Raw genomic sequence first — 15,002 nt, forward strand, 5'->3', positions numbered from 1 at the left:
AGCGGTCAGTGTGCGGGTGGGTGACCACATTGATCAGCCTGAGTAGGGACCGAGGGTGTGCGGTATTGATATCCTCGTTAAACTTTTCTACCGTAAAGTGTTCGACTTCGCGAGCAGGTAGTCAGGCTATCAAAGCAGAGGACCCCTCTGCAGAAGATCAAAATGCCGATGGCATGTCTTCGGATCATCCTCAGGGACCGTCGCCAATAGCCCATTGTGCAGCTCCAGTGCGACGTAAATGAATTACAACAACAACCTAAAAATAGCCAGATTTAATCTAGATCTGGATGGTTGACTGAATCTAAACAATAACAAGTTTCCTGTATCTCTCCGTTTATTATATGCTTACGAGGCGATGTGTGAACAGCCTTAATGTTCTAGGAAGTTTTATTATTGCGATTTGAGTTTAAATTTACGCGTAATTTTAGAATTTATGAGGGTATTATGTAAGAGAGAGAGAGAGAGACCCTATCGACTCTTGAGATCTTTCTGTTGTCACTGGCAAAAACGCGTTTGACCATAGGTCAAAATTGCGTGATTCTACCATGGCAGTTAAGAGACAGATCCCTAAAAAACGTGGTTAGGTACTTGGCCAAACTAAGTGCAAATAAACGCCCGACTGGAAAGAGTAAGAAATGAGTATGAGGAAATTAGTATTATATAGAATGATTTAATTGTAACGGTAAATGGTTTTCAGTTTTATGCGTGATGCGAAGTATTAATTAATATGGATTTATTAATTCATGGTTCTTCTTTACCTAATAAGAAAAGTAGATATTCAGGGGACGCTACCCGCCGTGAAGCGCACTATTTTTGTTTCCATAGCAGCAGGCGACCTCAGTCTTCGTGGCGGGGGGGAGTTCTTGCCGTAGACAAACTATACATTACAGATGCATAGAAAATAATATTTCTGATTAAGTTGTTTAGTTTGAATGTATTTCTTACTTTTTTTAGGAAAAATGCCGAGACATGCTGAAACCTTGGATTGGAGTAACAATTATAGTAACAGTTACTGATATTGCTGCTACAATATTTTACATATTCAAAGCTGTTGTGAGTATCGATATTCATTCCATAATGAATTTCTAACGTTTTTCATTTGCGTTCGATTTTTTTAAAACTATATTTTGTTATTGCGAAAATTGTATTAAAGGATAAATCACCTGCAAACATAGTAACACTCTTACGAAAGAACATTCCAAATTGTTTTGGGGAACTTTCTTCTTGGAAAAGTCCTTTGCTTAACTATACGGGAAATCAGGTATCAAAGGGTAATATCAAAGAATTATAAAAAAAGAAAATTAAAAATTTAAGTTGCCAAGCAACGCAGACAACATTGAAAAAATTACTCTGAACAAAATAAGGTTTACCCTTAACGCTGCGAAGTTTTCCCTTAACATAGAATCTATATAGCTTTAAAGAAATCACGCAACATGCAAAATATCAGTTCAACAGAATCTCGTATGTTTAAAATATCGTTCAGAATCTCATACGGACAAATAGAATCTCAAATAGACCATGTCGTCGATACGTAATATCATATGGGAAAAATATCTTTCAGACAGAGTCTTACACGATGAATCATCGTTTAGACAGCATTTCATGGGAACAAAACATCGTTCAGAGAAAATCTCTTACAGGCAAAATATCATTAATAGTTCGAACAGAATCTCATTTGAACAAAATATCAACAGCAAGTAATGCCAGTACTAGTATCTTTCAGTCGTAAACAGAAATATGTAGTATTAAAATACAAAATGTCACAATTAGTTCAAGTTTCGCAGGTTAAGGATTTTTCGAAAATACCAAAATGCTGTAATTTACGAGTAATTAGGTCCCGCAGTGGAATGATCGTTAAGACACGGTTCCCAGCAGATCACCGAAGTCAAGCATCACTGGCTACGGTCAGTGTGCGGGTGGGTGACCACTTGGATCAGTCTGCGTAGGGACTGAGGGTGTGCGGTATTGGTCCTCGTTAAACTTTTCTACCGTAAAGTGCTCAACTTCGCGTGCAGGTTGTCGGGCTACCGAAGCGGGGGTGCCATCCCCTCTGCAGAGGATCAAAATTGTGATGGCATGTCTTCGGATCATCCTGAGGGGTTTTTCCCAGACTGTCGCCAATAGCCCATCGTGCAGCTCTAGTGCGACGTACATTAAGTCCAACAACTACAACAGCGAATAATTAGAGTTCATAAAAAAAATTTTAAAAAAAACTAGACAAATTTATATATTGAAAGAGGAGTTTGACCGTACCTTAAAAAATAAGTATTTTTCTTGAATAACTTGAAACGGTAACAAAAATAAATCGTTTATGGATGATTCAATGAATGTAAACAATAATAATCTTTTTAAAACTGGAAGAAATTTAGAGAACTTCCCGTGTATCTCTCCGCTTACGAGGCAACGTGTGAACAGGCTTAATATTCCAGGAAATTTTATTGTGATTTGAGTTTAAATTTGCGTTAATTTTACGATTCATAAGACTTTTCTGAAATGTATAAATTTCCATTGTTTTTAGCAATTATTTCTGAAGATTTTTGTTTTGTTTGTTTCTTTTAGAAAGACGATGAAATAGATGATGTTGGTACAGCTTTTTTCACACACATTCATGTTTTTTACGCATTCATGTTTTCTAGGGGAGGACCCATATTATGGATCATCAATGTAAGTAATATTAAGAAAAATTTTGATCGCAGTATTTTCTTGATCATCAAAGAACAGTTTAAAGTTGAAAAATATTGTTGTAAGGGAAAGCGGGGTAAGACCGGGTAGCTGAAATTCGAAGATCTGTTGGAGCTTGGAGCTAAACTGTTCCACCTAAAAATAGTCGCCCCGCAGTGGACTGATCTTTAAAACACGGTTCCCATCAGATCACCGAAGTCAAGCATCACTGGCTGCGATCAGTGTGCTGGTGGGTGATCCATTGGATTAGTCTGCGTAGGGATCGAGGGTGTGCGGTATTAGTCCTCGTTAAACTGTTCTATCTTAATGTGCTCGACTTCGCGTGCAGATCGTCGGGATACCGAAGCGGGGTGCTATCCCCTCTGCAGAGGATCGAAATTGTGATGGTGTGTCTTCGGATCATCCTCAGGGACCGTCGCCAATAGCCCATTGTGCAGCTCCAGTGTGACGTAAATGAATTACAACAACAACCTAAAAATAGCCAGATTTAATCTAGATCTGGATGGTTGACTGAATCTAAACAATAACAAGTTTCCTGTATCTCTCCGTTTATTATATGCTTACGAGGCGATGTGTGAACAGCCTTAATGTTCTAGGAAGTTTTATTATTGCGATTTGAGTTTAAATTTACGCGTAATTTTAGAATTTATGAGGGTATTATGTAATTTATAAATTCTAACAGGTCGTGAACCTAAAACAAATTTAACACAATTACTATTACAGCATAAAGTGTAAGGTTAACTATGTTTTGAGTGTTATCCTTTATTTGGCTTCATTTGTGTAAAATAGTAATGTTTGGGAAGAGTCATAGCAAGCTTGCGAAGTCTTAGGAATTTATTTGTTGTTTGATTCGTTGGAAACTATATTGAAAGAACGCGTTACATTGATAACACTACAAGTATAATAATATTAGATGGTGCGTTTTTTCAAGCTTAGTCATAGAAATCAGTCGGAAGTAATAGACATTTTTCGACAAATTTTAGCTCCTACTGCCACTTGTGCTTAGCTTTATACAGTCAACCATCTATTCCTTGTAAATATATCATTCCTAAGAAGTTGTATAAGACTTCTCTTGTAAATTATTTTACTTTAAAAGAAAAAGTCAAATCTCCCCCGGTCTAAGACCCGGTACACATGTTAACTTTATAGGAAATTTAGAAATGTTTGAATTTCAATGAAAAAGTAGCAGATATTTCTATTTTATAATGCAATTTAAGAAAACTATGAATGTAATTTAAATGTGATATAGGCAAGTGCGTTTTCAAGGTGTGTGGGCGATAGGGAAAATCGGACTATCTAGGTTGTTTTTTTCCTTCAGAGGAAAATTTATATCTTTTTTTAAAAGAAAAAATTCGTATTATACTCACTCAAAATTTTTTTTCTTCAAAATTTATAGATCGAAATAGGGATATGTTTTGTTTTCCAGTTGGTTCATGTATGTGAATTCCCCGTTTTAATTACCCTCCACCATGGTAGATGGCGCTGTAAGCGTAAATTTAATTAATTGCGAGTACGATTAACTGCTGAAGGAGTATGTGTGTAACAGACTAACGAGAGAGTCTGAAATACTGAGAATAAATAAATAAATTTAAATGAATCAACAGTCCAATTATTGTGAGCTCTGAGCTCCTTCAGCACTCAGTGGTGCAATTAATTAAATATACGCTTACAGCGCCATCTACTATGTTGAAAGGGAATTAAAAATCCTCACGATTAAAATAGTAAATTTCAATAAATTTTACGCAAATAGCAATATAATGTTACAGAGAAAATATGTATATAAAATGTACAAAATGATCAGACATTGTGATATAAAATTATACCTAATTTACTATTTATACAATAACTTTATGGGAAGAATACAGTAGTTTGCCATTAGGTAAATTTACTCTTACAGCTGGGATGGGAATTAGCACACCGCTCCGTGGTTCCACAACTACATTGTCCCTCATCTGTATCAACTCAACGGGCTTGACATTGGTTGAGCCCACGACAGCTCGGCATTACTCTGAATGTCTGAATCTTTGACGGCAAATCAGCAGCCAGTTTAGCGCACTACAAGTAGTGAAACTACTGTAGTCGCTATTCTTTTTCGTAGTTTGTAGTGTAGTAAGCTACTTTAAAAAAAAAAATAGTGTAGTGAGTAGTGCGATGCAAAAAAAGTAGTTTGTAACGAATCCTGGGAACTACTTTCAACAATAGTTTAGTAAAGAAACACGGTTTCTAACGCTACTAATTTTTCGAATTTGATGAGTACAAATTTACGCTGGTCCGTCAATGAATGCAATGAAAATGACCCTATGGCTGCAGCTGAGCGTTAACAGGAATTACGTATTTAGAATTGAGTATAACTAATATTTAAACTAGCCATTATGGATGAATAGATAATTAATCACTCTCACACGCGAATGTACACTCGGGAAGCATTGATGTTATTTAAAAGGAAGGGAGCGCTATTTCGATGTACTTAATATTTTAGAGGTAATGAAACATCATTAAACAATTAAAAAATTTCAAGTGTTAAAAAATTTCGCATCTCTGAAATTAAATATTTGCTCGGAAAAATCAGAAAAAGATCAAATGAAAGAATTCGAAAAAAAAAATTTTGGAATAATAAACTGGCTCTTATAAACATGAAGAAATATTTCTTAATTATTCCTTTATAATTAATATAAATTCATCTCCTTAAAGTAGTGAAGTAGTTACTGCAATTCCAAAGTAGTTTGTAGTCACTACATTTCAAAAAAAGGAGTTGTAGTTAAGTACATTTGTATTAAAGTCGTTGTAGTTGTTGTAAACTTTGCAAAAATAATGCAGTTTTCCCGACCACAGCCGAATACACAAATTCACTGCTTCGCAGTTCCACACAGTCCATCACCTGCACGAATTTTAATAACAAAAGAACCAGAATCGGCTTTGCTGCGCTAAGCACTTGGTGGAAATGGATTATTCAGAATTACTACCAATCAGGATGATTACTCTTAATTACTCCGATAGTTACAAAATATCCCAATGAAACTTTTTTAGTTTTTCCTTATAATCCGATAGGGAAAATTGTAACTTCTTTCGTTTCAAAACTTAGCTATGTGCTACATTATTATTATTTGTTTAGCTATGTGCTATTAATCATTTCTGACAGTTTCGGTAATTACCTAATTTCGATACACTCCAAAAAAAAGGTATTCAAATTGAAGTATAAAACGCAGTGAAACCACTTTCCGTTCCACAGTAAAATGGTCGATCTTAGAGGTTACCTCCATTGACTTCAAAATTGCTATCGAAGGTACAGGATTTTTAGCACACGATTTTAATTTTAGTAAGTGTCATTTCCTTGGTGCTGAAATCCCACTTCTGTTGGAGTCATGAAAAGTACGTGTCGATGAATAAAATTTAGCGTCTATAGAAATAATCCTAACTCATTAATTATGTGTAAAGACCAATTTACCAATAATAAATGATAAAGCCATTTTAAATAAATAAATAATTATGTTTTTTGTTTAAGTTTGCATTTGGTTTTATATCATACAAATTATTTGAAAGATGAGAAGAGGTTTGTTTGTTTGAAATGCTTGTTTTTTGTTTGAGATGCTCAGTGCTGACGTAAAATATCCCCAATGATAGACGGATCATAAGTTAGAGTCTCCTTGCCATCAGGTTAACCGAGGGAGGGTTTCCTCTCCATGTAACGCAAGTGCGGGTTAGTTCCACCAAAAAGATCTCAACGAATTTCCCCCTAATACTCGATCCAGGAGTTCCCTTGTCTTCTGGAATTAGTTCAAAATTTCAAGGCTACAGAGTTGAACATTAGTAGTCGCAAACCCAAAAAAATTGGGTCGGCTGTTCAATTACGGTTATAAATTATAAATATTTTAAATTGTTTCTAAACATAACTTTTACTTTCTCTGCAGGTGGCTCTGTGTGTATTTGTTGCACAGCGTGTCAAAGAAATAGAGGTTGGAAAAAATAAAAGGCTGGTATGTTTAAATTCATTTTTAATATTTCCATTAACGAACTTTTACCCAGTACTGATTAAAAAGAAGAAAAAAAAATTGCATGTTGCCTACAAATTCATATAATCTCGTGAAAAATATTTTTTTTCGGGAATTCATGTTTAAACTATTTTAAAGAAACATATTTTCTATAACATAACTCTATATTTTACATAACTTGCGATTAGCTATTGCAACTGTACTTATTCTCTAATAGTTACATATATAAACCATATCGTCGTCTTACGCGTAAAAACTCAAAATGTCAGAGTTATAACATCATGAAATTCTAATATAATTAAGTCTCTATATAATTACATCTTTATGCAATTCAAAATGACATAAACATACATTTATGCAATTCAATATAGCATTAACTACGAGTTCTTGTAATTATATGGCAAAGAGTTATTCTTGTAATGGATGGTTGTTCGAATGTAAACAATAACTGAATGTAAGCTTCTTAATACCGGAAGAAGAAAAACACTTCCGGTGTGCTTCTCCGCTTATGTTATGCTTACGAGACGATAATTTGAGATCCCTCCTTTGACTTGTTGTTTAACAAGGATTCTAAAAACGTGTATTAAGGGCAGGGATCATAAAACACCATGGTATAACATTATATATCTTTTAATTCAGGGACGAAACTATTAATAATCAGAAATGTTTATTTTAGGTAAGTATGATGTTATTACAAAACGATTACTCTATTAATAGTCGAACAATTTATTCTCATAATGATAACTCCATTAATAGCCGGAAACGTTTATTTTTTTTAAAAATATGATGTGCTGTTAAAAGTGAACCCATTAAAACAAAAATTGCTAAAAAAATGATATTATAATAAAATAATCTGCACTATTATTGAAAACATATGAAATCTGAGAGCCGGAGGGCCGAATAGACTGGTTGGTAGGGCACTGGGCTCATGTACAAGAGGTTGTGGGTTCAATCCCTAAATGGTGACTGATGCACGCTAAATCCGTCGGTTCACAAAGTCCTTCATGATCCCATAACAAATCATACCTCTAGGGGTACTGATCCAGGAGTTTTCCTTGACTTCTGGATTGAGTTGAAAATTACAAGGCTACGGAGTTGAACATCAGTAGTCGTAAACTTAAAACTGGGTCGGCTACTCAACGAATATAAAATAAAATATGCAGGCCGGAACTGCATAGCAGAAGGGTTCTTGAAAGTAACTTCTATTCTGGTACGGTGTTTGGTAGAAGCGGAAGACTATAATTTGTCTACAAAGCATAGTCCACTTTTCAGATAAGAACAATGACCGGCCCACTGCATGTGCTGTGAATATCTCCGCTTTCAAAAAAATCGTCGATCAAGATCAAATGGTGACAAGACGTGTGATATCCATGAATATGAATATAGCAAAGATCTGACACCTGAAAACAGAAAAGCCTCAAGAACTTTGTACTTGCTAACATCATGATTTCCTTTGAAGAAAAAAGATGTCATTCCGTGATGTTTCTTGGGTGGAAACCACTCCCACGCCTTCTCAATATCATCATCAGACCAGAATCTGTGCTCAGAGCTCGTCGCATTGAATTATTGTTGCAAACTCCATTGTTGATGTTTGATGTGAGAGGAATGCAAGCAGCTGGTCGGCTGACAGACAAGCATCATTGAGTCTCCTATAGGCAGTATGCCTCGAAACTCGTACTCTTGTAATCCCTGAAAAGTGTTCGCTGGTGCAAAATGTGGGTCTTGGCTAACCGTTGTCGTTTCACTTTTTTTTTTTACCTTGCCGTCGAATAACATCTCCTGTACTCTGAAACCTCTGCCATAGTTTGCAGACCACTGTATGAGGTAAATTCAGAATTTGAAAGAGTTTGGTTTGAAATCTTCAACATTCTGATGATTCTTCCTTTCCAAAACATGCCCAGTCGGTATTTTCGTGACAATTTTGATCGTTTTACTCACTTTTCCTCACACGTGATCTGCTTGATCCCCCACATGATTTGTGCATTCATACGTCAACTGAAATGTGAGCGGGTGGGTGACCACTTTGATCAGCCTGCATAAGGACCGAGGGTGCGTGCTATCGGTTTTCGTTAACTTGTTCGACCGGAAAGGTGCTTGACTTCGCGCGCAGGTCGACGGGCTACCAAAACAGGCTTCCCCTCTGCAGAGGATCAAAATTGCGATCATCCTCAAGGATATTTCTCAGGCCGTCGCCAATAGCCCATTGTGCAGCTCTAGTGCGACGTTAATAAAGCACCTACCTATCCATCTTAGCATTTGCATACCTTTGTAGCCCCCATGATAACTGCTGTTGAAATTTGGATAATTTTCTTTTTATCACATGCATCAAACCCGGGTGCCGCAGTGGACTGATCGTTAAGACACGGTTCCCAGCAGATCACCGAAGTCAAGCATCACTGGCTACGGTCAGTGTGCGGGTGGGTGACCACTTGGATCAGTCTGCGTAGGGACCGAGGGTGTGCGGTATTGGTCCTCGTTAAACTGTGCTACCGTAAAGTGCTCGACTTCGCGCGCAGGTCGTCGGGCTACCGAAGCGGGGGTGCCATCCCTTCCGCAGAGGATCAAAATTGTGATGGCATGTCTTCGGATCATCCTCCGGGATGTTTCCCAGACCGTCGCCAATAGCCCATTGTGCAGCTCTAGTGCGACGTAAAGTAACAACAACAACAGCATCAAACCCGGAAGGTAAGTTGCTTAAAGTGTAGAAATTAGTTATTCTACAGATTAACTAGAGTGATTGTTTAAGATGCCAAAAAAGTTTTTTTTCATTTCTCAAGGTAATCTGCAAGCTATCTAGATAATCTGCGCTCTTTAAAGTGAAAATAAAATCTTTGTTAGAGGATCAGCAACGTTTTTGATACATATTTCTTACGTATTAACGTCATTTCTCTGGGGGTACTGAATCGGAGATTATATTCGTGGTCTGGTTCAAAATTACGATGGGATGTGTTCTCCCACTAAAACTGATCCTCCTCAGGGATGTTTCCCAGACCGTAGCCAGTGTGCAGATCTATTGCGACGTGTACCAGTACCATTTATTTTTCCTTATCGAAAATAACAAGTAACTACAATCACCGCATTAGTTGTGATTAAGGAAATTAACATAATGTCACTTATTTATTTTTTCGTTATCTAAAGTCAATACAACCACTACATTAATTACTAGAATGAAAATAACAACTTTTAAACTTTAACGATATGGAAATGCGCACATTACCGTAGTAAATTGAGGAAATTTCTTGATTCCACCTAACCTAGTTAATTAACATAGATTAGCTAAACATATTTTATCGAAGGATAGCGGGTTCGAATATCCCCCAAGTCAAAATTTTTGATGGTTTATAATGGTTTCAGTGTTATTCATGATGGTTTGATAGTAACCATCATCCAACATTTTCCTTTATGCGTTCATGATTTTTGATATGCCAACAAACTTTGATCATTCCATGATGGAAAATGCTATTTTAATACTATGATGGTTAACCATCTAGAGAAGTTTGACTCTCATTAACCAACAATCTATGATGATCCGCGATGGTTCATGATGATTGCAACTATACATTTTCATGATGGTTTAATGGGAAAGCATGTTCGTTATCAGTACCATCAAAGCAATTTAGTTTTTTTTTTTTAATGTTGGACCATCATAAATCAGACGAAATTCCTACATTTTTGATGGTGGTTCATGATCGCTCCAACATTTAATTTCTGAGATACTATGATGGAAATTCGTGATGGTTCAACATGAACAAACCATCAAAACAAGTTGCTATTCTTATGTTGGACCATCATAAATCAGTCCGAATTCCAACATTAGGGTAAGGGTTGCTTATGTTGGTTACCATCAAAATATATAATAGTTCATGATGGAATTATTGATGGTTACCATCTAAATTATGTTGGTCCACATCCATCAATGGAAAACCATAAAAATTTTTGACTTGGATATAAATGGCTTTCGAGCCTTAGCGGTGTATAGTTTTTCAATAGGAATTCTCACGATTAAAAACTTTATTTTCCTTCATTGCAGCCATTTGGATCAGATTTTCATATCAATCCTTACTCTCTGAGTCCACCGTATGATGCATTTGAAACTCAGTCGTCCAATCACACATCAAAAACTTTGAGACCGCACACTCCTCCTCCTGACTACGAAGGACCCAACGGTAAGTACGTTTAATAAAATATGATTTTTTTTTACAATTGAATTATTGATATTAAGGACAGATTAAAATTAAATATGTACCCTCAACCTCCAACCACCTTTCTGTATCTTTACTTACATATTATATAGATAATAGACATTCAATGAATAAATTGAGTCTGAAGTATGAGGGAGTAAAATTTATTATATATCGTTTATTATATATATAATAAATTTTATATAAAATTTATTATATATAATCGTCGTTGAACAGCTGACCCATTTTTTTGGGTTCACGACTACTAATGTTCAACTCTGTAACCTTGTAATGTTGGACCCAATCCAGAAGACAAGGGAACTCCTGGATCAAGTATTAGGGGAAATCTGCCTTCATGGAGGACTTTTTGATGGAACTAACCCGCATTAGCATTACATGGAGAGGAAAACCTCCCACCGTTAGCCTGACGGCAAGGGGAATCTAACCTATAATCTGTCTACCACTGAGGACATTTCAAGTCAGCAATTTTGTTGGTGCAAGCCAGATGCGGAATTCATATCAACCAGCTATTGCTGGGATTAGAACCCAGTTCACCTCAAGGCGGACACTCTATCCCCCAAGAAATGATGGCTCATAAAGGAGTAAATTTTATAATATTTTTTAAAAAAAAATTGGACCTAAAAAGTAAATCATGGCCAGCTATTAATTAAACTATACTCACCTTTTTTTAATTTAGTAATTTTCATATGTAATTCATTTTTTAGACTATTATAACACCATTTGTATAAGTATTTGCTAATGAAATAACAACCTCATAATAAAATTAGGTGTCTATGTTACCATGAATGTCCGAAATCAAGAGAATGCTGACAGGTGAATGTCAAGAATCACATAGTCGTTTTGGTGATTGTCCGAAATAGTTGTTATATCTGATTTCATATTAATTTATTGACTGATATTTTAATATCTGCTGTGGATAGATTAGGAGAAACGTCAGCGTTTGGAGTACCGGTTAAATGTATACTGGGCAGAGGCATTTGACTTTAAAAAAATTTTGATGTAGGGCATACTGGGTGTGGTACCAATCCCAGACAAGTCTTGGATGTTCTTTCATTCTCCGTACCTTACTGTGGGAGCAACTAACATGGTGCCCCTGAAAGAGGGGCCAATAAATCTGCCCTTCTGATATCTGAATGACAAGGGTCAATCGGGTGGGCATTGAAAAAAAATAACATCTCAATTGTTGATCTAAATTTAGAACTAACTTTTTCACAAACAGATGGATTTAAATATTCTTTGATTCATTAAAGGGAAGAAAAGGAGGCCTTCCTTATCATCAGAGCCAGAGACAACAACTCTTCCCTTGAGCAGTGCTGGTAGTAAAGGCTCTCTGGCAAGGAGACCACTCAGTCAAAGCAGTTATTTGTATGATGACAGAGTGGAACTACAACATAGAGCCTCTTGTGCAGCAGAGACAGTTCTTCATCATGCCTATGTCAACAAAGGACTCGTTATGGAATCGGAAGGGTGGATGGGTAAATTGACATTTTTTTATACCTTGCTGTGACAGTTAAAACTCAAAGCAATGGTTCAATTTTTAACTGTATATGCACCAGCTTGCAGTAAAGAATTATAAGCACTTAAGAATGAACAAATTGCTTAAATATTTAAAAAGGAATTAACTTTTTAAAAGTTCGCTAACTTGGTAAGATTATTTTATGTACGACCCAAATTAAAATTTTTATCAGTGTTTATCAATTATCCTTTGCCACGAAAAAAAAAAACCCACAGTTTAAAAGCTTCATACCTAGAGCAAAGTTATAATTTTAATATATATATATATATCATCTTGCCATAAAAACTTATAACGCTTTAAAACAGACAAACAGCATAAACAACTTTCTTTTTTTAAAAAAATCCGCTAATTTAATGAGATTTTTTTTTTTACAGATAACACAACAAAGTAATTTTTTAAATATTAAAATGCTGGATCACAAGCACTTTTTCATTTTCACAAAACAGTAGTGTTTAATTATATTGGTGTTTTGCACTCTTTCAGAATTTGCATAAAGGACGCTAAATAAATATTGGCTAAACTTGACCTAACAGTCATGAATAACTATTGCAAACTCACAGTAGTTATGAAAATAGCATATAATTTGCAAATTGAATTTTTAATTTTAATAAATAATGTTTGAAATCAACCGAGAAATAGGTGTAGTTAACATGGAAAAAAACATGTTTTATTTTTAACTTTAAAAAAAACATATTGATGTACCATTATTAACAATTACTCTTTGAGTTCTACAAATCCTGTGCATAAAATAATATAATATTTCAAACATAAGTTTTTGTATGAATAATTAGAATTTGTAATACCCACCAAAATGAAATTGCACTCAGATAATTTGCCAACGATGATAATTGTCACAGATAAAGAAATAAAACTTCCATCGTCTTGTTGCTTTCAAAAAAGATAAAAACACAATGCAAATGTTGCTACATGAAGAGATACGAGGTTTTAAACATTCCACTTTTCCAGGGTTTTAACTTTTTTCAGGGTCTCCAGTAATAAATTCCAAACTTAAATTTTTGTTATGCGTGGCGATAAGTGAAAAAAGATTGAGTATCATGCATTTTTCTCTTCTAAAAATAAGTAAAATTTATTTAAAATCAGATCTTGTGGCGTAACTACCACTATAAATATCAAATACCAATTCACAAGTATATGACTTGTTAACTCGATTCTATTTAGAGGTACCTTTGATCGACAAAGTTTGACATAGTCGATAATTAAATCTTCTCAATGGTGACCTGTGGGCGTGATATGAACAACATCGATGGATGGTCCATATACTAAACAGCAGTTTTGCTTAAAATGTAGTGCTCAGAAAAAAAATATACGATGAAGTAAATAAAAGTTTCCCGGCCTATAAACAACAAAAAATTAAGGAAAAAAATTTTGAGTGAAATGATATAAATAAAAAATTTATAATGAGCAAAAATTATATAAATAAAACTAAGCAGTAAAACTAATTATAAAAAAAACTAAGCAGCCAAAACCAACTAGTGGTATTCGTTCATCGAATTCTATCACAGATAAAATTCATAAGGGGAGTAATGTGGTGCAACAACTACTATAAATATTAAATACCAATTCACTTGTCTATATTATAAGACTTACTAACTCGATTCTATCCAGAGTTACCTTTTGATAGATGAAGGTTGACATAGTCGATAATTAAATCTTCTCAACCTAATTGTTTTTTTTATTTTAGGTATTCCAAGACCAACTTTAAAAACCAACCATTCATAAAGTATATCCACCATCTTTTTCACAATACCAACATTATAGAAATACAGAGATTTAAGAAATGAAGAACATTTTAAAAGTAAGAAAGATCTGTCGCATGAATCTGTGTGTTTCAATTTGAATATGCCAATGAACACAACATAGAGGACATCAAATTTTACAGTTCTTTGAATTTATGATCATTTATTGTGAAGTCTGACTAAAAGAGGAAAGTTGGACATTTGTGAGTAATACTTTGTTGTAAAATATATGCCAATGTGGAAGAAACTCTTGATAAATGATGCCAATAATTAAGCATCTGCGAGGAAAAATATTTATTTATACATAACTTTGACAGTATCATGAATTAACATCCCTGGTAAAATCATGCCTCCGGAAACAACATCCTTACTGAAGTCAACAACTTTTTTTTTCTTTAAAGAAAAACTATTAGCTTTTTTTCATTTGTAAAAATTAGAAAGAAAAACAATTGAAAATAAAAATACACAAATATAGTCGAACCTCGATAAAACGAAATCTGTGGGACCATCATAATTATTTCATGTTAACCGAATTTTGTCTTATCCGATAATCGTTAAAACAACTTAATCTGGTACTAATTATTAATTAGGACATTTACATAAAATCAATGACACTGATGCACTTTGGGAGCAAGTGCTTTAATTGCCAAATGCTTATGGGGGGGAAATAAGTTGTTTACAGAGTTAATTTGCTTTCCTTGTATAATTTAAAAAATCTTTTATGTGTGTACATAGATTTGATTATGTTTGTGTTGAATATTTGTAATAAAAAAAACTTATTTATACTGTCTCATTTTTTTGCAAGTTATTTTTACTTTTAAATAGTGATGACTAGCACTTTCATTCAGGGATTACC

The 15,002-nt window shown here is 34.7% G+C and overlaps 1 protein-coding gene across 1 annotated transcript in view; it reads left to right on the forward strand.

The window, feature by feature from the left end:
- LOC107455185 (uncharacterized) overlaps positions 1-14,929 on the forward strand; it is a 64,654-nt gene extending 49,725 nt beyond the window's left edge. The window contains exons 4-9 of the mRNA XM_016072665.4: positions 955-1,053; positions 2,560-2,664; positions 6,591-6,656; positions 10,702-10,837; positions 12,124-12,348; positions 14,092-14,929. Of these exons, the coding sequence (XP_015928151.1) occupies positions 955-1,053; positions 2,560-2,664; positions 6,591-6,656; positions 10,702-10,837; positions 12,124-12,348; positions 14,092-14,129 (669 nt within the window). The 3' untranslated portion in view covers positions 14,130-14,929. The remainder of the gene's footprint in view (positions 1-954; positions 1,054-2,559; positions 2,665-6,590; positions 6,657-10,701; positions 10,838-12,123; positions 12,349-14,091) is intronic.
- The last annotated feature ends 73 nt before the right edge of the window (positions 14,930-15,002 follow it).

Source organism: Parasteatoda tepidariorum, chromosome 7 (genome assembly GCF_043381705.1).
Source record: "Parasteatoda tepidariorum isolate YZ-2023 chromosome 7, CAS_Ptep_4.0, whole genome shotgun sequence".
In the NCBI taxonomy this organism is placed as follows: Eukaryota; Metazoa; Arthropoda; class Arachnida; order Araneae; family Theridiidae; genus Parasteatoda; species Parasteatoda tepidariorum.